A 25,543-nucleotide genomic window follows, 5' to 3' on the forward strand; every position below is an offset into this window, starting at 1 on the left:
TTGTCATTGGACGCATTTGTGCGTATGATCAATTCAATCAAATCAATTGAAAGTGCTGTAGCAACATTTTATTCCTAACAAGAGGCCTATCACTGATATAAGGAGGACAGTCAGATACAACTTGAACCAAAAATGGAAATGTGGAGTCTGTCTCACATCATGAGATTCACAACGACATTAGTTCCATCGTTTCTTAAAGTCAAAATTGGAATAATGCCTCTGATAAACTGATTATTATTTGGACCACTCGGGGGCAGAAAAGCTAAAAAAATAAGCTGAGAGACACACAGCCCTGACATATTACGATTTATAATGTTATGGCTAATGCTATCAGTAGCATACTGTATTTGCACTTCCAGCAGACAAAAAGTGACATTATCATACCAGTGAAGTTGTGTTTCTCTCCACCTGATGAATGCAAGTCCAATATTCAGTCTCCTTTTAGCTCTGGTTTGGTCTCAACCAACTTCTGAGGAAACCATCTGGCTCTCGATTTTACACTTTATTCAATAGCTGTTGTTAACTTCGCCTGTCTGCTGTTTGGTGCTGGGCAGGCAGCTGATAGTGGGTTTATTAGTGTTCGCTTGGGGGACTAATTACTAACTTCAGGGACGAGCACTGGACGACAAGTAGTGCAGGACAGAGTGAGGACAGTTTGCAGGGGAGCAACTGGAAATGAGTTTTTAAAAAAACAGGACAAGGTTGCATTATGGGTACGGGTAAACAGTCGTCTTTAGTGTTCTCTGTTTCAATGAATATAAATACATGGAAACATTTCTGGTACATTCTTTAACATGGCCTCTGAGACGAGGCAGCGATGGAGGAAATAGATGGTGTATTGAAATGGAGCAGAGTGGGATGCTGGGAAAACGTTTCATACATACTAACACCACACACGAGGACATGTACATACACACCTGTATAAAGACATGCACCAACTTGGAAGCATACACACACACTCTCTCTCTCACACACACACACACACCATAACCATTCACATATCGCTCCAACATCATCATCACAATCCCTGTTGAATCATTCATGAGCAGCTTTTATGCGTTGTGGTCTTCTAACTTCTTTTTGTGTATAAAAACAAAGACTCAGAGGAGCCGATGGAGTGATGAACATGGAGAGTGAGCTAGCAGCCTCTATAATAATGCACTTCAACAGTTTAGGGTCAAGGATTTAACGCAGCCTTGCAACCACATTTTCCTTTCAGCTTAGTGAGGATTTATAAAAGCTGGAAAAGCTTCGACCTGGGAGACACACAGGTCCTTCAGCTTTGTGTCTAAGGCGAGGACACGTGATGTTTTACATGTGATGTTTAGCAAAAGAAATATTGTTCTCAACTCTGCCTCTCTTCATGAATAACACTTGTTTTTTTAAAGGCTGAACTTATAATGCTCGTTTTACAAGGAACAACCTTCTAAAATCTATCTTTCTGGTTTTGTACTGGAAAACAACAGGGAGCATCACATAATAATCAGAAATAGGTCCTCTGGATGTAATATCAAATAGCTTTGGCAACATAATTCACGTCCATGACTCCCAGTCATTAATCACATCTCACGCTGTGAATTTCTCCTACACATTCCACCGAAGCTGCCGGTTCTCCACAAAACAAGCTGAACTTCTCTGATTCAGTTAAACTGGGACAGCTCAGTCTCTGCTGGCCTGCAGACGGGAGAACCAGAATGACAGAAACAGCATCCGAAAGACAGAGAACTGGTTTGGTTCCGGTCCACTAGGTCCCTGCAACCCTTGAGGACCACAGGATGAGTTTCGACTGAGCTTTAAAGCCAGATGCCATGTCACATTCCTCGCCGGCGACTCCTAAAGTCCCATCAGGGCTCTGGTTTTACGTGTAGCATCTGCATTGGATTTCAGCCGTGGACGTGTGGAGGCTGCGGCATGTTTCCATCGACTCCGTGGTGACAGTGTGAGAGCCGAGGTCGTTGGAGATGTGACTGAGGAGTCGTTGTTGGTCACAAGCAGGACTCGTGGGACTCAATGTGCAGAGACTTCTTCTCCTGCTCCGTGTGGTTCCCGTTTTGAAGGACAGAATACCTGACAGAAAGTGGAGGGAGGGGAGAGGAGAGAGAGAATAATCGTTTCAGTTATTTATTAAGCAAAAACACCAAAGATTCACTGGTTTCAGAGTATGAAATGTGATGATTTGCTGCTCTTCTTTATATAATTTTAAATTAAATACATTTGGACTTTATGGCAAAATGGATTTTGTGCTATACTGCTACTGGGCTGGGTTGTAAAGGCACTAACTACCACAAGAAAAAGAGGTGGCAAGTTGATGCAGTTACTCAAAGGGCCTTGAGGGATGCAGTGAAATTGCAACAGTAGCTCAGCAGAAGTAGAACATGTCCGACAGCTTCATCGACATCTTAAAAAGCCAACGATCTTCCAAACCACATGATCTGGAGCAAGACATTAGCCACTGTGATACAGACTGAACGGCAGCAGAACAATACGCTTATTTTCCTTAATTACCAACATTACAGTTCGCATCAGACTTGATGCCCTCCTGAAGTCTATTTACTGCCAAGCAGTTCAGACTTGATAGGCTTTGTAAAGGGATAATACAATTAGTGAAAGCCTCATAACATTCCCCTGATGGAAAGTGAGTCATTTCTCAACATGCTTACAGGAACAGTGATCACACAGTCAGGGTAAAGGGAGGGTGATCGAGAGGAGCTGTCAAAGCTGACCACGGGTTTGACTTTATTATGAGACGCTAGTGGCACAGAGAGATAAACCGAATATGTAACAGGCTTTTGATAGGTTCTGCTTCAGTGATAGGGTCCATGATCACTTCATGTGCTCAAAGAAAAGGCTGAGCAGAAATACATCTGTTCTCTCTGATCTTGTCTTGAATTGTGATCTAGTTTTATGATCACATGAAGTCCAGAAGCGTGTGTGTCAATGTGTTTTAGTCATTGGGCTGAAGATACAGAATGACGTATATTTGAGTATACCAGTAAAATAAGTTTAAATTCAGAGAACAGCTGCACTGAGTTCTGATCTGACCTGACAATTCTCACTCTGTGACACAACAGTCTCAACTCAAAGGTCCACTATCTGCGTCTCACTGCCGTTATCAGGGAAGAGTGGTTGCTCAGATATCATCACGTGATTCTACAGAAGTGCTTTATCTCTGTAAACAGATATCTGCCATGATACTGAATCTGTAGGCAAGCGCCAAGATTTCTTTTGTAGACGGAAGCTTCCTGGTTTGTTGTCCGTTTGTAATCAGAATGGTATTTAACGATCAAAAGTCAACGCATTCTTTACTCAAGCACAAGTTCAGATACTTGTGTAAAAGAAAAATGACTGGCAAAAGTAGACGTACTGATTCAACTTCTCTACTCAAGTAAAAGTAATAAAGTAATAAATTGTCAAAGTAAAAAGTTTCCCTCTGAAGGACATTTCTAGTGGCCACTTGTGGTCAAAGGTAACTGAAGCTCATGTCACATTAATATAATTCAAAGACTATTAAAGTTAAAGGTAGAGTCAGTAGGATTTGTCCCAGCTGTTCCTAAACGCACCACAAAGATAGCTGATTGTTGAGTCTCATTCCCAGGATGTCAAATAGCCACATTTTGGGTTGTTAAAGCGTCCCGAGCAGCAACAAAGTGAGAAAATCCAGGCAGAGGGCTGCAGGGTCTCTGCAGATACGAGACACTGACACGTCTTTTCTCCCCATTCCAGTCCCCCTCTCTGTCTGTTTCCGTCTTCTTCTGTCTTTGTTTCGTCTCACTACGTACGGTTTAAAATAGTCTTGTGATGTTGGGAAGGCGGTGTGCAATGAAGCCAAATAAAAATAATCCATAATTCCTCTCGAATGCATTCAAACTAAAGTAACGAGCCTGTTTTGACAATGTGAGGAGGAGAAAGTTTAGATAGATCCACTTGAGCATAGTAACAAAGTATTTGTACTTCGTTATTTCCGACCTCTGTGTTAGAGTGGACTCTTCTGAGGCCAAATAAACAATTTAAAAACCCACTGAACTGTATGAAAGACTCATTGTCACAGAGCTGAAAACATGGCTAGTTGTTAACTTGTTTTAGAAGCATGGTTCAGACACGCTCACTGAACCAAAAAGCTGCTTTTATTTTCTCTGCTGTGAATGAAATTAACCTGATGACCATGACGATAATAAGCCCAATTTGTTTCACTGATGTGCTCAAATTAGCATTTCTGATCTGACAAGAGAAGCATTCAGCAGCACAAAGGCTGAACATGACACAGAGGCTGATATGTAGCTGTAATCAGTTCATACAAACAGTCTTTCACACAGCAATTTAAATGTGACATTATGCACAACAGCCGGCACAACTTTGTTCAAGAGAAAGAAGCACATTCATCAACTATAAGAGAAACTCATTTGGCAGCCATGACGGTTCTCATTTACAATCTATAGGCTTCACTGCCTGTGAATGAGAAGAATGAAAGTCTGTGGTGCACATGAAAGCATTCACATATGCATGTGTGTATGACTGCACATTTTGTGTAGACATATCTGTGTGCATGTACAATGTATGTGTGTGTGTGCACCATGGAGTCCTCACGGCGGGGCTAAAACCATTACGAGCTGTTTACACAAACACCCTGACCAAAGACACTTCCTGCTGTCAAACTGGCCGTGACATTTACCTCCTCGACAGCCTCCAACGTTTAGGGCTTTTCAAGAGGAAACAGGCTGCAGATTCCTGCCGGAGCGGAACCCAAAATTGCTGCCACATTGCGGCGTTAAACCCTCAGCTGGTCTCACTGAGCGTGACGCTGTTGCTTCAGCTCTTTGGTGGAAACAAAGATGCTGGAGAGACGTGTTTGTGAGGGGACGTTAGTTACGAGTTTGCAAGACACCTGCTCTCAGTCAAGTTTCTATTGAGTAGAGGCTAAAGAAACGTTAACTTGACTATGTCATGAGTTATGCTCTTTGTAGCTCACCTATATTGTTTTTGGTAATGATTTTTTGGCTTTTCATGGCTTTATTTAACAGGACAGCTTGGAATGAAATACTCTGCTACATTTGCCATTACTTTGAAAGTTTGACTGGACACTGCATATATAGTATTATTGCTGAGTGTTTGCTTCGCCTCCAAAACAGAGACTTCCACTTTTAAAAACTTGTTTTCTCCACAAGTACATTGAAGGAAGTTGCACATACTGTAGGTGACAATGTAGTTAGCCACATTATGTAAGCAAATTCATCATTCAACATTCATCCTTAATGTTATGAGGGTGACATTAACTCATCTTGTACGCTCGTGGTCTGCTGGGCTGTTAAATCGGTGTGCTTTAGAAAGCAGTTAAGCTAATGTAGTGCCAACTTCAACGTCCAAATGATGCTATAAAAGCTGCTGCCATCTGTGAGATGATGTGACAGCACACCAAGTGGTTTTTCTGGCATAAAAATAAGAAGTCCTAAATGGTGAATAATCTCAGCAGCTCCATTGAAAAAGCTTCAACTTTCGACTTTGAACAAATGATGTTACTGTTAGCATTGGATTGATATTTAAATTCTTTGTTTCTATTGAAATATAAAAATTAAAGCAATGAATCAATTTTGATTAGTATGTTTTCAATATTGAGGGTAATAAAAATACATAATAGCAATGAAAAAAATAAAATACATACATCTTCATCATCAACTCCTGTAAACTCGGACATGTTACATTAGAATAAATATGAAATTGTGATAAAACTATTAGCAATATAAATTAAACCAGATGGAGGTTTACAGCTCTCATTTACATTCACAAGAATTTATCAATGAGATCATGATACACTAAAGTCTCGTTGAAAAGCCCAAACTCTTCATATGAAAGCAAAATCTATCATGAAAGAAGTGAAGGCTGGAAGAATCCCTGCTGCACGTATGAGAGATGTTCATGTATAGAAATATGTAATCGAGCGCAGAGAGCTGCAGTCTGTCCGTGTGTTCATTTGGAGCATTTTGTCATCTTTCAACTGGGATCAAATGAAGATCTGGAGCGGGACATGTGGCCACAGCCATTCTGTGTTTATTTGTGGTTTTGTTTGTACACAACTGAGCCACCAGGCCGCCTGGCAGAGCCGCACACAGGATGGAGATTTGTTTAATGAGGCCAGAGGAGAGAGAGGGACAGAAGGCCCGGATTACAAGCAGACTAAACATTTCTACAAATTCTGGGCAGCAATGTGGCGAACATTCATCTTCATCAAGTGCCCTTTAGCAAGATTTTGATGTCTGATGATCCTGAGGAGGAGTGGGAAAGGAAAGAGAACATTTCCCACTGGAGATCAGAACGGTGCGAGTCCAAGTTACATTGAAATATGTTTTTTTATGATCTGGAATCTATTGGCAGAGTACTAACATTGTATGCCACACTTGCAAAGCTGATAAATAACAGCTTATGTTTGCTTGTTTTTTGCTATCTGGGCTTGATTTTCCAAGAAGCTGAACTCAGATCTGTTTGGCAGTTAAGTTGGAAATGTTGGACCAGAGCATGAATACAGTCTAATAGTGTAACTTTAGAGCTCCCATGTTGTAGAAAGTGAGATTTCCATGTCTATATAAACTGTCAAAGTATCAAAACACTCAATCCACTGAGATGCACACAGCCTCGATCCATACTTGCCAAACTTGACATTAAAAATAAGGAGGATTTTGAAGTCAATGCGGGGTCAGGGAGTGCACCCCCAGAAAAAAACATAGTTTCAGGGACTTGTTTCCTGCATTCTGGTGACTTTTCAAGAATGAAAACAAAATAATATTGTTACTGCAAAAGCATTTTTTAAAAATTACTCCACTTTTAAAGCTGCTTATTGTGCTTAAAGTCTTAAATAGCTCTGTATTCCACCAGTAATCGCAGTTAGAGAGTGTTTGGTCAGTAACCCATGTCTCTCCTCCTCCTGTAGTAAAAGAGAAAAGATATTTTCTTGTGCCCCTGCCCCCCAGAGAACTCCATAGAGAAGCGATCCAGCTGCTCGGCTATCTGTGTTATTCATTCAATGTCAAATAGATGTAGATTAAAAGGCAATCCCAGTGAAAATACGTTGAAAAGTGAAAGTTTAGTAGATGTCTTAAATCTGACAAAAGTCTATGTAGTCATTTAAAATGTTGAGACAGTGTCTGGGCTGAGACTAGACGGCAACAAAATTTAATGTTTTAATCTAGATGTAAAATAGCCACCTGGGCAGTTCCTCATCTTGTTGAGGCATTGGTTTCAGATTAAGGCCCTGTGCACACGTACATGGGTATTTCTTAAAGTTTTGGCCTTCCATACACAGTAAACTGCGTTTCAGGTCATTGAAAACGGAGCTTTTGGAAAACTCCTGCCAGGGTGAGGATATTCAGAAACAACCGTTTTCGGTGTTTATGTGTGGACCAGGGTTTTTTGGCTTGTCTCCTTTGTTTGGCAGGCTTCTGATTGGCCAACGTGGCCTTATGGTAGAGGTTGTACCACCACCTGTTGCTTGACAGCCTGCGTTCGCGTTTTCATACCGTTGGTGTAGATGGGAATATTTTGGTTGAGGAAATAAATGCGTTTTAAAAACACCCGTGTACGTGTGGACTAGGCCTAAATGCCACAAACCAACGTCAGATCGTGACGTCTCATACATCCACCTGAACATGTTTAAGTTTCTGAATTTTACTCTTAAACTGACGTTACAGTGCTCTCACTCCACTGCATTAACCTGAGAATTAACCTTTGCTAATGACGTCTGTTCTGACACTAGAACTCGTCATTGCTGTGTTTGTTGAGTGTATGAAGGAGACAGACTAAATAAAAGTTAAACAATGGTTCATTCACAGGTTAACACAGCGGACAGAGAATACTGAGAGATAAAGTTTTACTAAACAAACTCTGAGAGGAAATTTACATCACACATCCTCCACTGTGTCTAGACACACAGACAGCTCTTCAGCGGGTGAATGGTAATAAAAGGATTCAATAGAAACATTTTCATGACTGTGTGAAACAACCTTCACATTTCCCAGTATATTGGGCTTGTTTTTACTCTCACCATCATGCATTTTTTATTCCATCCAAAGCACTTTGAAGAAGGTTCAAACAAGTCCATTTTTAATGTGTAATTTTTAAAGTTAAAATATATATTACTGACGTCATTTGTGTTCTCGTTGAACTTGTTGAAGTTTTTCATCACTTTCTCAATCTATTTTTGCAGCTGAACAAACTTTGAAGTGCTTGTTTTTTTATGGAGCAGTTAGATAAAAATTGAGAGTGCTACACATGCTACAGTCCAACACATGCATGTAACTCATTAAGGATAAAGATTATGGTCATAAATGTCCAGCTGACTGGCTTTCTTCATGATTTCACCTGCCATTTTACACAGAGACATAAAACAAATACAGAGCTTTATTATATTACAGCAGTTATTGTTTACAGTTAAGAAAATCACTGCCCTCAGCATGAATGTGTACTTTTACAGTCTCATTATAATGTAATGTTTTACCTTGATTCCCCCTTTTCTGAACACCAGGATCTATAATAAACCACTCCCTGTGTTCATTGAAAAAACTTATTTTATACTCACTACAGGAGCAGCAGCTTGTTCTTCTTGTGACTTGATTGAGGACACCAAAGAAGAAGTCGTTGGAAAAGACTTTCCCGTTTCTTATGTTGTTGTTATGTTATCTTTCAGTCTCATTGGGTAGAATTTTCTATTTCTCTCTTGTCACAATGCTGTGCTTATGCTCTGGTTAGGTTTCAGCACAAAAACCACTTGGTCAGGGTTAGAAAAACATCATGGTTTTGCTTAAAATACCTGTTTTGGTCACCATAGTCACAGATGAGGATGGTCTGACTTCCCGTGAAAAACGGTTTTGAGTTGCCACAAACACAGCTGAAAATGTCTGCAACACCTTGTTTTCACACCACAAAACATGAATGGAAATGTCTCCAGATGTCCTTAAAAATAATCCAGTGGTGTGACTCGAACTATGGTCAGCTGTATGGCAGCCTTGGCTTGTAATAACAACACTTCCTGCTGCGACAGGTGGCAAATAATCATATAATGTGACATGATATGCCATGTTTGCCATAGTTACTGTAGTTTGCAGAAACTGCTAACATTATATCCTGGCGACTAGGCTGTTATTTGCTCAACGTCAGATGTGTCGAACCTTACTGCAACAAAAGGCTAGCTGAAGCACATCTCTGAGCAAAACTGTAATGTATATGCAGTTGGTGAAAATGTTTCTCCACAAGTGATCCAATCTTCCACTTCTATAGCCAGTGGGCTGCCAACAGCCCCCCGCTCACTCACTCTGTATTGATGACCACTCTGGGTCTCTCACCCGGTCTCCACTCCACTAATCACAAACTCAGCCTCTCTCTCTCTCTCAATCTCCACTTCTCCTGATGATCCCACTCAGAGTCTTTTATGTCTGAAGTACAATAATTGATCAACACAATCTGGAAGCCTTTTTATCCTCTTTCTTTCTTTTCTTCTGTGCTGTGTCAGGAGTTTGTTTCTGTCCGGGTCATCACCCACCTCGACAACAAGTAGCCTGTTGCAGCCACTTGAGGCAAAAAGCCTCGCACTGAAAAATGAGTGCTCACAACCCACTGTGATGCTGATCACAGAGGAGGAAGGAAGGAAGATAGGAGGAAGAGGTCAGGATTGGGAGAATGAGAATGATAAATATGAGATGAATACAATTGACCAGCATTTGAATAGAGATGAGATTACACAGCATTGAGTTAACTAGACTGAAACAAAGAAAGTTATGAAAAACTAATTCAAAGTTCACACCCACAAGGAAAGTTTCCTTGTAGCTCAGCAACAAAAAGCAAATAATGCATGTTGGCAAGAGCAGCATGACTTTCTATAAAAGAAAGAAATATAAATTATACATTAAACCTCAGTGTTCACACTCCTCTGACCTTGAAGTAAGATTTGTTTGCAGCCGAAGATCCAGAAATGTGCACAGGTAAGCAAACGCATCATGAGCCCACAATGTTAAACGATTTACAGAAGGTAAGATACGATAAATTCACCCCAATTACAGTGACAGTGAGTAATGATTTCTGTTATGGGGTGGTTGCGAAGAGGAACGGAGAGAGGGCGAAAAGAGGAGAGGAGAAGGAGACCAAGAATCATTTAATGGAAAGTCAGTTCAAGAAGATTTAATGTGTGCAACCTTTGACCAGTGAGAAAAGTTTACAGCATGAGAAAAGCCATGGTGTCCATTTGAACTGCTTTCAATAAGTAGTATAAAAAAACGTGGACAGAAGATTCAAAAGGAATAACTGCACCAGGGTAAAATGATGATTGGGACTCGCAAAAAAATCAAAACAACTTACAAGTTTATAGCCGGACACTGCTGACAGCAGGTCTACTGAAGGAATCAGAGAGTTGGCCTTTCATGGAATTTAATCTCGCCAGCTAGTTTTCTTCCTCTCCTGCTCGATTAGGCTGGTCTGAAGACATGTCAGAAAGCATTAGAGAGAGCTGAGAGATTTTTAGCTGGGGCCAAAGAAACCCAATCTGCACCAGACAAACTGAGAAAGAAATCAAACGATGAAGTAATACGGCCGCACAGATCTGTGTTGTTTTCACAGTGATGGAACACCGTGAACATTTCATACAGGGTCAGGTGGAATGGTGATGTGAGGTTAAGGAGTAGCTTGTGTGATGAGAAGTTTTGTGGGTTTTGTTCGAACTTTGCAGAAAGGTTATTGAAGGCATCCAAACCCACAAGAGCTGAAAATATAAACCAGGATCACTCCAAGCTGTGTAATACCCTGCCTCTGCTGTGTTTGGTCTTGCCTACCCATGAAAACAACACATTTAGCAAAAATAAACATGCAATGTCTGGTTTTACTTTCAAAATAAAGCCACCAAAACTACTTGGTTAGGTTTAGGATAGGGCATGGTTTGGCTTACAGTAACTCCTGCCTCAAAACAATCACTATTGACTATTGGCTTTACATGGGATTCGAATCCTGGTCTTCAGAGTCAAAGTCCTTAACACCTGGCTATAAAAAAGTGTAGGTGGGGCCATGATTCTATTATTGAGACCTGGATATGGTGGCTCTGCTAAGCCTCACTTCCGATTTTCCCCTAAAAAGCACTTTCCCCAAAAGAGACTAGTGGGTTTTTTTATACTTGTTAAATGTATTATATTTAAAGATCTGTGACAACATCACAATGTAAAGGCAGATCTATGGGGGGTTAACTTGCTTTTGAAACCAGCCACAAGTGGCCATTTAAGGTACTGTAGTTTTTGACTGTTCCATGTTGGCTCCATTTTTTAGCCCCGGAGGTCACTCGGTACAGAAACATGGATCCAGAATGGACTGCCTAAGAAGATAGCATGACAGGACTTTGTGTCTTTCTGCTTATTTGGGTTTTCTTGGGACCCAGAATCAATGGCTGAGGTAATAAGGCAGTTTGAAGTCATCTGGTTCACTTAGAGTGGATGGGATGCATCACTGTCCAATCTCGTCAGTTTATGGTGACTAGACGTGCTAGCTTGAATGACAGCTAGCTAGTAAGCATTATAGCGAGTGAGCTAACCCACTAGCAAGGGACCTAGCTAGTGAGCAAGCAAGTTCATCCACTACCGAGCAAGCTAACTAGCCAAAAGTCTTAGTACAAGACTCTTTTCACTGGGTACATGTTGCCCATGACACCCATAGAGTGTGGCAGCCGAGCCCACCACACAACTTGCTTAACTAGCTCAACAATTTAGAGGGGTGATCATGAGTGATCTCCACTGAGGGGCAGCTCTGGGTATGGCAGCCAGATCAAACTGTCTCCATGAAACTCTAGTTCAGCAAAACATCACCATTTATCATATAAAAAGCAAAGATGAAAAAGAATTTCTGAGTTTGGTCAAATCTCACCGGATCATCAAAATAGATATGACATGTGTTGCCCTGCAGTGCACGAAAAACATAAAAGACAGTCAGGTGAGACTTCAGTCCACAGTTTAATAGGTCGTCAGTTTGAGAGAAGAACTCCTCTGAGCCTGACTTGCATCTCACAACAGCAGCTGCTCTGCTTCTCAGAATATAAAACACCACAATGTTCCCTGTCTTCTCTACCAACGTCCCTTGTTGTAGGATCTAAAGGCAGCGAGCACCCCAGCCAAGCCGTGTGGGATTAGATGCCAGAGCAGAGCTGGCTTTGCAAAGCGTCACTCACTGCAAACAAAAACTTCCTTCCCTTTTCTGTCACAGCGATACCATCTGCAATTTCAAGCTTAGTTTCAGAGACAGAGACGGGGGAGGGAGGGCGTCCGTCATAACCCTGATGAGGCCTCTCGGGGTTGTACCAGGGCACTGCATCAGAGTGCAGAGGTATTGAGATGAACGCTTTGATTAAGCCTGTTATTTTATGTTTTTTCTGTCCTTTTCTTCCTCCTTGATAAGAGGCCTTAGGCCATGGGCCCGAGGGGCTCAATCAGACTTCACGACTGAGCAATTCTGACTCCAGCAGTGGTGATGGACCTGGGCTGTGTCAGAGAGAAAACCATTTAATCGGAAATGGACCTTTTACTGATAACAGGGACTCTACGCAGCCAACATGATTGACACAAAGGAAAGGTGTGTTTTTATATATGGTGACTGGTGGCACACTATTCTGTTCTCTAGTACACATAAATATATGTTTTCTCTCTTCCTGAGTTCTCTTCAGCTTTCCACTTTCTGTTTTCTCCAAACCAGTGCTCTTAAAGAACACTGAAAATAGTTATCTTGTGTGTCAAACATCAAGCTCCCTGTAGACTTAAACGGTGGCTCCGCAAAGTTTGGAGCTTGCTCCTTTGTGGGGGAAAGCAGCTTCGATTCACAGCAGTTAACAATGACTTCTAAAGAGAACCCAGAATCCCTTGTACATTTAGTATAGTTTAAATACTGCAGTGACATTGCGGCTCTATCTAGTTTTTGAAAATGCCAGCTTAAGCTACAGAGTCCAAGCGTGTCGTTGATAACTTAGAACAATGTTGTCCTTGTTTTTCTGTCTCATCTGCTTCATTAAAAAAAAATCTGGATACTGCCTGAATCCATCCAATCCAACAGCTGCCTCACTTCACTTGTCACTGTCTGGTTGCTTTTTTCAAAGCTGGACAAGAAAAGATTAGCGTTCAGGCTAACAAGAGTGTTAGCTTTCCTTCTCTCTCTCTCTCTCTCCTTCTTCTTCTTTAGGACATTGTTGTAACTAAATTCCTATTCCTAAATTTAGTTTGGAAACATTTACGTTCTGTAACACCAAAAATGAACGGAGTTAAGTTTGGATTTTAGATGTTTTTGTAATGAGGCCCCAGGTTTCATAGCTTCATCTAACCTGATAAACAAGCACTGATGACCTGTTCCATTCCATGTTCACCAAAAATAAGCCTGAGTTGTCTGAGCTCATTATTGGCCCATACTGAATGTTGTACAGTGGGACCAGACCAACTAATCCATATCCAATAAAATGTATATTAAGAAAAAAATTCTCAAGCACATCTTCACTGTATGTGTCATGCCATCACCTCCTTATAGACCCAAAGCTTTGCCACACAGTGGCATAAGTACATAGTGATTTATTAGCAAGACATATTGTTTGGAGTGGCTGTGGCTCAGCAGCAGTCATTAATCACAGGGTTGGTGGTTTACACAAAACCTAAATTGCTAAAGATGGATGTGTGTAAATTAGATTCAAATTAAAAGTGCTTTAGCTAAAATAAATATATAGAAATACAAAACAATTACAAGGTTTGGACCAATAGATGTTCAGTATTTCAGTATTCCCGTAACTATTTTCATATTTCATGGTGCCAATACTGGGGTCCTCCACTCATCTCTGTTTACAATGTTATTGTTTTAGCTTTGCATGCCACCTTAATTATATAGTACTAATGCTGAAATAGAAGAGCGAAATAACACATAATGGCAGATATCCTCTTTTTCCAAATTGCACCATTTCCGTTCCAGGATTCTGAACTCAAACTTTTTCTCATGCAGCGGCTCATGTAACGGTGAAAAAAAACCCAAAAACCCTTTTAGTGGAAACTATAGTGAACTTTTTCTGTCTGTGGGCGCACTGAGCTGACCTGCAGAGCTGAGCTGAGCAGCGCTGAGGCTGAAAGCACTGAACCTCCTGCTCCGTTTGCCTCAGAACATTAAAACAAGACTTTAGCCTGGACACAAGCACTGAGGCATGACGGTGAAGTACGCAGGCAGGCAGGCAGGCAGGCCTGTGGGGAAGTAAACACAACACACATGCATGCGTCTCTCTGCAATATGTATGTGTGTGTGCGTGTGTGTGTGTGTACTATACAGCATGTGGACACATACACTTGTCAGAACAGGACTTTGGGAGCTGAATCATTAAGTGAACAAGAAGATGCTGCTCAAAAAAAACACTTGTAGAGCATCCTGAGCTTCAAGGTAAAAGAGCCAAGTGTTTGTGTGCGCATGCGCGTGTGTGCACGTGTGTGTTTGTGAGGAATGAGGTCAGTGTACTACGTGCTCTCAGTAGATCAGAGGTTTGATTATTTCTGTGTGACTGACTTCTGCAACGCACCCTTCCTCAAGTAATTGCTCACATGACTGGGATAAGGAGAAACCACCGTGTGTGTGTGTGTGTGTGTGTGTGTATGTGTGTGTCTGCACATACTGTAGTTCACCTTTATTTTACATAAGTTAAGTAGACTATGTTTGTGTGCGAGAAGTCAGTGTTATTTTGGTGTGTTTGAAGGAGCAGGAGTCCTGTGAAGGTATTAAGTCCGATGCTTCTCAGGGATGAATCAGCAGATTTTGACTGGGCTGTTTTTACTGATGCACGACTCAGATTTTTCAGAATATGTGATGAGCTTCATCCAACAGCAGCATTGACGCGTTCCTACTTAACAGCCTGCAGGTATGCTTTTACATCACTTTCAGTTTAACTTCGCTATATCATGTCAGTTTTTGTTACCTGGAGGTTAACTGACATGTCTGATGTTTGTCCACCACACTGCTTGACGATCACACCCTTCTCGCTGTTTAGTGCCCCGGCAGTCTTTTTATTGAGCTCCAAGTGGTTGGTGGTTCACTGCTTTGCTCATATACCTCCTTGGCAACGATCAAACATCCTGCCCAGTATCCATCAACTGTATCATATTATTGACGTGAATACAATAGCTAAAGTGAATAAAACTAATTGAGTGTATGAGTGAATTTTTTTGTTTCTCTCACTCAGGAAAAAGACTCCCGCACATTGTCCACTTCACTTGCAATTAAGTTTAATCACAAACAGTGTTTCAGTACTCAGGCCTTCATCAGGTTATCTAGATAACCTGATGAAGGCCTGATTTTTTTGTCGGCCTTTGGTCTTCTCCTACGCACCTGTCAATCTTAAGGTGTGCAAAAGCTGTACTCCTTGTTTCTCTCGCTGCAATATACTTGAACATTTTACATAAAGCAGCTATAAGGAAATTTTATTTTGTGCTGATTCTTGCGACCCCTTTGTACTACAGCGATAGTGTTTCCACTGCCTCTTTATCTGGCTAACGTGCACTGACTGTGAAAGCAAGTATACAAAAAAAGGTCAAACACATTTTTGACACTGTCTCTTTTTTTAACTACTAAAACCTGTAGGAACAGTCAACCTTCTCGCTCATGATCTCGTTTGCTTATGTAGGTCATATAGAGGCATCAGTATTAAATTGAGACATTTTCATGACCAGTTAAAAGTTCCTTGTGTTTAAATACATAAAATACATGAACAGAACCAGTTTATTGTTGTTGATTTGTTATTTTTGCTGCATATCAACTGTCTATAAAAAAACATCAGTGGAACCTTTAGTAAAGCATGAACAGGTGATTTGTGGTGATAATGTGTTCAAAAAGGGGGAAAAGACCTGTTCTTATCGTTTTTATTGTTTCCAAAATAATAATAATAATAATAATAATGATAATGATAATATTAATACTACTACTACTAATAATAATGATAATGATAATGATAATATTAATACTACTACTACTAATAATAATGATAATGATAATGATAATATTAATACTACTACTACTAATAATAATGATAATGATGATGATAATATTAATACTACTAATAATAATGATAATGATAATGATAATATTAATAATAATAATAATAATAATAATAATAATAATACAAGTGTAACTGAACCTTAAATGTCCAAACTCTAGTAACTAGAAACAAACTAAAACTGAACTGAAATTGACTTGAAAACAAAGGCTTATTAAAACCCACCACTATAATATCTTTGACTTTTGTATTTACATTATATAATCATAGAGCTTAATGTGGTTCCATTGAACATAAAGGTCAGAGTTAATGACTGTGAATATTATCAGCAAAATACCACAAGTTATAAATTTGAGGAGATGTGTCCAAAACACAGTTCAACATGTTGTCCAAACAGTATGCTGCTCACACAAGATAACATTTTTTCCCCCAAAATGGAGATGTACCTTTTTGGAATGAAAACTTTATATTTCCACATGGCTGCGTTTGATCTTCATTATTTCTTGTTGGCTAACCAGTCGGTTTGGTTGTCTGGGCAAATGAGATCCTCCTACACTGACGAAAGAGTTTTTTTCTGTCTTTATCTGGTGTGAGAACATTCACATTGACACTTTATTATCTACACCGCCCACAAGAAGATTGCACAGAAGATTGCACAGACTGCGAGCAGAGGGCCCGAGGCATCGGCACGACTCCGGCTAGCGTGAATAGCTAACCGAGTCAGGGTTCAAGCAGGGCCAAGAGCTGCTGTCTGTGTGCTGCAGTCAATTCAACTGTACAAGATAGTTTCTGTTTCTATTTCATTTCACATAAAAACATCCATTTTACTTCTTCCATATTGCTGAGACTTTCAGAGGGAAATATTGTTCTTTTTGCTCTAATACATGCAAAGATTCTTGTTACATCGCTGGTAAATACATCGGTAGGTTTTCTCACTATTCATCCTCATAATCCTCAAGTAGGTTTTTGCACTCCTGAACTTTTTAAGTAGCTTGTTCTGAGCTTTCTTCTGTGGCATTAGTTCATCTGAGAGCATCTATAGCACGAGACCCTGTTCAGACCTGCTATTAACATCTGTCCTGATTGATCTGGTCACAAGTGGGCAGTTATGGGTACAGGTATGAACACCCCCAAGACGACAACAGCAGACATTGTGAATAACACGCTGTCTGATTTCCATGTTGTTCACTGTAATGTTAAATAAGTCTTTGGGATCTCTTAACCTGCCAATGTTAGCAGCAGATGTTTGCAAACACGGTATCAATTTCAACTGATCTAACCAGTGAACTTTTCAGCCCAATATCCCCAGAGTCCCTTAACAAATTACTCAATTTTGAAAGTTGTTGAGTGAGGGAAAACTTAAAAAAACATTTACGATATCGCTACAGCAAATTCTAAATCACTGGTGCTTTCTTGTAAATTCGGCATTAAATCCAAGTTGTTTCTTTCCTTGTAAAGAGTGTCAGTTTGTCTGCTACTCCGTGTCTATAGGTAACATTAAGCAGCTGTTTGAACACCATTTCAACTTTTGCAAGAGGACGACACTTTATTGACAGTAAACATGTCAAATGCCACAAATGCAGTCAACTGTACAGTAACCAATATAGAATTATTCTTTGTCGCCTGTGGAGTAAGTCCCCAGACTCCATTAAAAAATGCACAATTTTGTAAGTTGTTGAGTTCGGACAAACTTCATAAATGTTGTGAAACACCGTCTATGACACATTCTTAAATATTTGGCCCTTCTAGTTAATTCAGCAAAGTTCTACATTCATTTCTTTCTCTCTTTGTGTAAAAAAACATTGTGTCCGTTTGTCCCAGTGATGTACGTGTTTATTTGCATATACAGTGTTGTCCAGGTGTGTTCACATCTGTACTTCCCGCTTTCCACTTATGTATTGTATTGATCAGATCACTCAGGATGGATGTGAGGCCGGACCCAAGGGTGTGTACCACCAGGTAAGACAGAAACGCTATCAGGCAACAAGAGCTGACTCAGCAGACTGTCATTACTGTAGCAGTGCTATGTCTGTCAAAGTTCCAGGATTGCCTCTCATGTTAACATCCTCACTGAAGATCAGTGGTCTCAAAGAAACACATGAAGCATTTATTCATTTACTAGAAAGTAAAAACTGCTGCTCAAATCGCACATCTTTAGCACACCCACTCGTACCATGAGAAAACCGGAGCCGTGTTTAATATCATCTTTTGAGGCTTTGACTGGAACATAAACAGAAAATGTACTGGCTATTCTTTGAAAGAACTCGTCAGTATTAGCATCAAACATGGGTCTAATTTCAGTGTAAGCACAGATTGAAATGTGCCTGTTATGGTCCAAACCGATGTTTGCCTTTGTTTTCTTTCTGTGTGACTGGGGACAAACTCAACCATCGAGTTATCAGTAAAATCTTAAATCCGGTTATTTTATGAGAGAGCTTGTCAGGAGTTACGATCTGACTGTAAACGCTTGTTTTGATGTGTTATTTTAAATATCTCATGGCTGTCATGGTGCTCTGGGTTTTAAAACTGACATTTGTTGTATTTCCGTGTGACTGGGGACAAACGTTCCAGTTCCTCTGTCAAACGTCAGAACAGAAACAGGAAGAGAGGATCTGAATAATGAAACAGGCTCATTGGCAGTGCTGTCCCTTGGTGAGTGGACAGTCAGAAAGACACATTTATACTCTGTTCACATGTAAAACAACGCATCAAGCAGACACAACGGGAATAGGCATGACTTCTACACACATACACACGCAGAAGCAGCTGGTGTTTACCTCCCCACATCGCCAGCAGAAGACTTATTGAACATTTATGTCCTGTCAGAGTTTGGCCCCGTCAGCCTCTCCTGGTTAAAACTGTGGCCTCACGTTCATCAGCTCTCCATTCAAGCTTACTGACAAGAATTAAGCATTTATAACAACAAAATTTAAAATGGGGAGCAAACTTAAAGGACCTATGGGTGAGATTGAGTGGCACCTAGCCATGAGGCAACAATGGGAATACAGGCCGTTTCACCCTGCCATGGCTGCTGTAAACATGGAAAACATGAGGGGACCTCTTTTGAGCCAGTGTTTAGTTTGTCTGTTCTGGGCTCCCGCTCTGTAACATGGCAGTGCACCATGACAGACTCTGTAGAAGAGGACTCACTCCCTTTGTAGTTATAAAACACTCATTTTCATGTTACCAAAAAAAAAAAGATTCTTACATTCAGGTGATTATACAAAAATATATCTGACCTACATAAGCAAACATATGTCCTCTGTCCTTTAACCACTGACCTTTAAAAGTGTAATAATTTAATATCTGGCCACCAGCAATGAGCAAGCTATACACACAACACTGACATGTTATCACTTTATAATGTACGCACACACGCGCACGCACACACACAAAATAGAGATGGATGATAGATTAGGATGTTGTTACTTAGTAACAAGTAATAAGTAAAGTAATGTAGGCTAGAAGACATAACATTGGTACGTTATATGTAGGTTATCTTCCAAGCGTATCAATGAGCCACACAGCAAATGCAATCCCATCCAGATTTGCAGAATGTCCAATTATCTGACTATTTATGTGCAAACATGATCTACAAAAATATAATCTAACATAGCTCTAAAGCAAGTAGTTAACCCAAAACTATATGAGGCGTTTTGGACATTTAATATATGTATTATTACCATAAATCAAAACAAATTTGAAAACTTTTGTAGCTAACTAACAAGGGAGACTAGCCTTTAATAGTGAAAAGTGATGCTTACAATCCTTACTTATGTGTGTCAGCAAATTGCAAGAAATGAGGCTTGTGCTGATGACAAATGTTTCTGCTAAAGTTAATAATGCGTTCATTACTTTATAGCCAGCTTGCCAGCGTGGCCAGTTCTATGTAATTCATCCAAAAACAAGAAAATGGTACTGCTCCATAACAACAAAACGTTGACCCAGTGCTTCAACAATGCTGCTACACACTGATTCTTGAAATGGGTGAGTCAATGTTCATATTCATTCATATTTCCATATTTGGTTTATTCAGCTCATTTCAGTGCATGATTTACAAAACTTAACACTGCACAGAGTGTAAGGAGCGAGCAACACAGAAAGTCACACTGAATGTGAGTATCTATTTGGCACCTACTGTAGTCATTTGACTCATAGTAAATACAAATACTGATTGCTGTAACTTAAACAACCTTTAAAGACTGTTGTTTGGTAAAAAAAAAAAAAGGTTTAAACATTCCTCCTCTACATGAAGGGATGATTGAATGAAAAGTTGCATTTAAATCTGCATGAAATCTGTGTGATCCTTCAGAAAACAAGTAAGCAACAAAGTTTAACATCAACACCCACCAACTTCTAATTGCACAACTGCAGAGAGCACAACCAGCTTGACACATATTGGCCTCGTGCAAGTTTAAGCATCTAAGGGCAGCCTACACATTTCAAATCCAAAAGGTTCTCCAGCAGTGGGAATTAAATACTCGAGTACACACACAGTCTCACATGTAAACACACCAAAACCCCTAACATTAATAAAACAAAGTCTGAACATACACACTGAATAAACTTGATCAGCTGATTAATGGAAAAATCCAACCCCTAAACAATTAATGTGACCAGTAATCCACTTCAATTCTAAAGCCTTTATTTCTCTAAAGTTCTTCTTCTCCCTTTTCCAAGCTTAAACAGAAATATTTGCCGAAAACAAAAATATATTAGCAAAATGTTTTTTAGCTGAAGCTTGCCAACTGTGTTGATCTGACATATGGAGTCACATCTGACATATGGATGAATCGATGAACTGTGCCAAGGTGTTATCATCGAGAGATAATGAGGAGTGAGCAGCCATGTTCTATGTGGGAGGATAAGAGCTGATGCCAAACTACATGTATTACTGCTGTGGTCTGTGTGTGCTGTAGTTCATCTGCTCTGTAAAAAAGAAATAAGAGAGCATCCGTCTAACCCACATGGACATGTGCTGTCACAACTGGACTGTCCCTCCCAGCAGCTCAGGAGATTTTAATCTGATCCCTGACTTGTTGACCTGTTGGGAATGAGGCCTGAGGACAGTGATGTCAATCAGTCATTCGGTCAGGGAGTCTGTTGGTCAGTCAGTCCATCTGTTTCCATCTCTGGAGTAAGATATGCTCACAGGCTGCCATTAGTAAATTTGATTTTCATATTAATGGTGCCTATATGATGATTAAAGGCTGTATGTCTGAATGCTCAGTTTTAGTGCCTGCCTCTTTAAACCCCACCTCCCAAAAACTCCAGTCTACTCTGATCGGTCAGCTCTCACAGGCCTGAGCAGGCGACACCCACCGTGTTTCTGCATCAGCTCTGGCGGTGTTTTTGCAACCACGGAGGGCGTGGCTGAGGACAGTGACTGTATAGTGTGACATCACAGCTTTACAGAAGTCCTGACAGCTCGTTTAAAGGGACAGTTTCTGAACACAGGCTGTGTGCATTGCTCCTGTGGATTGAACTTTTTGACACTTCTGCAGTATCTTTACCATGACCTTGTAAATCAATACAGCAAGATGTTCATGTAAATAATGGTCCCATTGAGAGTAAAATAGACGATATGGTGTGGCTACCTTGTGACTGACAAGTTGCTATGATGGCAAACGTCATTCAGGATAGAGGCGTAGAAATTCATATGCATGGCAGATCCACTCTCTCATCCAATTACTGGTTGCTTCAGGCCAAAAAAAGTTCTGGGCTGCAAAACAGCAGTCAAACTAATGACAAGTGACTACTTGTGATTGTGCCGACAATGACTGTCATCGCTCTGAGGTGAAGAAGGAAGTACCCTGAGGTTGTTGCACTTCCATAAAAGGAGGAGGTCAGGGTGGATGGTTCAGCGTTCGCTGTGAGTCATATAGGTCAAACTGGGAGCTCTGACCTATTTTGTCATTTACAAATGAGGCCGTCTCTTTTTCTCTCTGCATATTTCACCCACTTCAGGTCTCTGCGTGAGACGCTGCTGCGGCGGGGAGGAGGAAGAGGGGGATGGAAAATATCCTGCCGAGCAGAGTTTCATACCTGGAAGGGAGGGAAAATTACACTTGCGCATCGGGAGTCCTGTGAGATGAGGGGAAATATCTTCATATTTATATGATGCTCAGACAGAAGAAAATAAACAGACCTCCATCAGGAGACGAGAGGTAATCATGAATGAAACCTCAGAGAGTCGGGATGTTGTGTGTCGGGTTTCTGAGTTGGTTTGTGTGTCACCAAAAGCAAAGAGAAAGAGAGGGAAAACATCGTATCGGTGCCTACACATGGCCTGAGGTGAAGCCCTGCTGCTTTAATCACAGACTGGTGCCACCTACGTTGGTCACAGCGTTGCCCATAGCAACAGGCTGAATTTAGACACCGAGTTGCATTGATGAGAAGTTAAATTATCTTCAACTTTAAACACGTTGCAGTTGACCTTTCATGCTACCAAGCGCTGACGCTGGTGCTGTGGTTGATGTAAGCATGTGTCGTCAGGAGACAGTCTTAAATTGGTATCTCTATAACTTGTGTAGGTGTTTTACAATGATGCATCAGCTGACAATTATTTGGGGATGAGAAAAGTACAGAACACTGATCTCAAGTGTGCAGAGGTTGTGCAGTCAGAGCTCTGCGTCCTCAGGGCTACAAATATTTGGAGGAATTTAATCATAAAATGTGTTTAAAGAGGGAATAAACAAAGTGGGATTTAAGGCAATTTTGACCAATAAAAAGAGACAAACAGAAATGAAACAGGCTCCATTTTCAAACTATCAAATGTCGGCTTTCGGATTTCCATTAGTCTTCTGACCCCATTTCTCCTAACCAACACCAGTTCTTGACGGATGACCCAGTACACAAGACGACAGAGTAAAATGCTTCATTTAGAGCGAATTAAATGGCCACAATGATGAATTATCCATACAGATCCTGTACCATAGCCATCAAAACACATTTAAGACCCCGTATGTCTCTTGCCAATAGCCTCCCTCAGCTATAAAAGCCAACATCAGTGGCCATTGAGATGAGAAACAGACCACAATCATTTTGTGTAGCGTCTTCAGAACAGAACAGCTCCTCCAAGGTTCAGTGCACACCGAGCAGCAGCCAAAGGACTGCTAGAGGCAGCTGACACACACACACACACACACACACACACACACACACACACACACACACACACACACGCTGATGACAGGCCTTTAAAATAAAATAACTATTTTAATTATTCAGAAAGAGCCAATCTTTTCCTGATGGTTTTGTTTGCTTATAAAAGTCATATAGAAGCATCCATATTAAATTGAGACTGTTTCAAAACCTTGTAGTACGTTTCAACTTGCTTAACATAATCTAAATAATGTTTCAATCCTTGATACTATTGTCATAGAATCCTATTGACTAAACAAAGCTTTACAAACTGCAGGTGATAACACCCATCATGTGTGGTTTATCCCTCTGCGTCCGCTGAACTCTGCTCCCTTCTGCAACATAAAGAGAGAGCCTTGACAGGTCACTGACTGCCCTGGTCACCCCTGCCACGGAAAATGTCACTTCTCTTTTATTGGGTCTGAATATATCAAATATCTGGCACAAAGATATGTGAAGTGCTCAGCACTTTTCTTTCAACATGAGGAGAGAAATAAGCCCAGTGTGTGAAAAGAAGCTCCTGACTGACACATGACCTACAGTTACTGCCTGACAGTTTGTCTCCCACGCACACCCTCATTCACAAACACAGCACACGCACAACCCCTTCAGCTCAGGCACAATTTTAAGTACCAAACAATGCCACAAAAAATACTTGATTCTTGTGACGTCTTTCCTTCAAAAACACTGATTTATTCATCCAAAACAGGAGTGACAAAGACATCAAAAGTTGTTTGATAATTACAGCATCCCTGTATCCAGAGACATGTCAGTTGTCTGCAGTGTCCCTCCTGATTCTGTATGTCTTCTGATTAAAAAGAAGAAAGAGAGAAGAGCAGAGTCCTCCACAGTGCTGTATTTCAGGTGGCTGGATAGTTGAGTGCATACAGCAGTACCATTTAAAGAGCTATGACACGTTTCACACTTATAGCTCTGAAAATGGCGCTGCCGTCTGCAACGAAAAGAAAAGGTGCCATTTTTCAGCCGGCTGTTTGTCAAGATGTCCGTCATACACATGCTCATTATCTTTCACACACATCTGGCAGAAACACACACCTTCAGGACAGCAAGCGACCACAGTTTAGCATCAGTCAGCTGGTACCGTGAGGTTACTCTGTTCCGTCCGGAGGTCTGGCATCCATGTCAGGACGAGGCGGAATGAAAATCAGAGCGGAAAGAAAAACAACAGCAGAGCAGCGGAAAAGTGGGCGACAGGTTTGCAAACATTTAGACATGTTGTGCAATGTCAGCAAAAACTCTGTCGGGTGGAAAAAAAAAGCTCTGTGACATTTTAAGTGAAAAAAAAAAGTATCTTCTCAATCCATTTGACATCTGTACACACCAGTCTACAGTCTGGCCTAAATACCCAGCATCCCTTTCTCTACCCCCTGTGCACACACTGGTACAGAATATACTGCACAGTGTATACTGAGTGTATGTTTTAGAATCTGTTGTGTATGTGTGTGAATGTAAACTAGTGAAATGTCTTTGAAGTCACCTGGAATCATTTGTTTTGTACATTGTGTTAAAAGCAGTTAGCCGTGGAGCTAAGTGGCCCTGTTAACTGACTTAAATTTGCCTGCACGGCAACCTTGGCTGGACACCGGACCGGGACTGAACACAGCCTCTGAGAGTGACAGAGGTCAGTTTGGAGACTGTGATTTACAGCGGCTCTTGCTATATCATTGCCCCTTACATAAGCATTTATTTTTTTTTGATTTTACTTTACAAAAGATGTTTTACAGGCCTTTCATCGACCCAATCCCTTGTTGCAGATTTATTGTTGAGTTAAAGCTTAATTGAAAAACCTTGATATGGTTGACTGGTTTGAAAGCTTTTATTTTTTTTTACTAGTCAGAATGGATCATTTGAATTTTGACCCTCTAGGAATCAAATTTACAGTCTTTTGGGTTTGTGTGGACAAGAGAGAGAATTTCCGACACATGTATGCAGCTGACAGAAGTATGTGTAGTGTGTGTGCGCAGCGATCTGGCAGCCTAATGACCCCCCAGGGAGACGGGCGGTGTTGAGGAGAGATGTAATTAGACCTGAGCAGCTTGCCAGCAGTAACGAGTGGACCAGAGAGGAGCAGAGAGACTCGAGTGGACGATGGAGGGGAAAAATCTTCTCTGCTTGTGGCACCCTGGAACTCCTATCAGTCTCTTAAACCAGCTTTGAATCCTCTCTGCATCCTGCTCCTTTCCTCCATCTATAGAACAAACTGTGTTCATAGATGACCCATATGAGTGGTTCTTATCAGTGCATTTAAAGCCTGGCTGTGTTCTGATCTTTGCCTAAGGTTAAGACACCTACAAAATTTTACCAGTAGCTTTACGGGTTTCTTTGCTGTCTGTTTGCTCTTCTCTGTCACCTCTCTTGCTCCAACCT

At 40.8% G+C, this 25,543-nt stretch overlaps 1 protein-coding gene across 1 annotated transcript in view; it reads right to left on the bottom strand.

Annotated features, from left to right (window-relative positions):
- Positions 1 to 735: 735 nt before the first annotated feature.
- Positions 736 to 25,543, bottom strand: part of htr4 (5-hydroxytryptamine receptor 4) — a 175,458-nt gene continuing 150,650 nt past the window's right edge. The window contains exon 7 of the mRNA XM_084352815.1: positions 736 to 2,067. Coding sequence (XP_084208941.1) covers positions 1,986 to 2,067 — 82 coding nt within the window. The 3' untranslated portion in view covers positions 736 to 1,985. The remainder of the gene's footprint in view (positions 2,068 to 25,543) is intronic.

Source organism: Pagrus pagrus (assembly GCF_965226575.1).
Source record: "Pagrus pagrus genome assembly, chromosome: 5".
NCBI lineage: Eukaryota > Metazoa > Chordata > Actinopteri > Spariformes > Sparidae > Pagrus > Pagrus pagrus.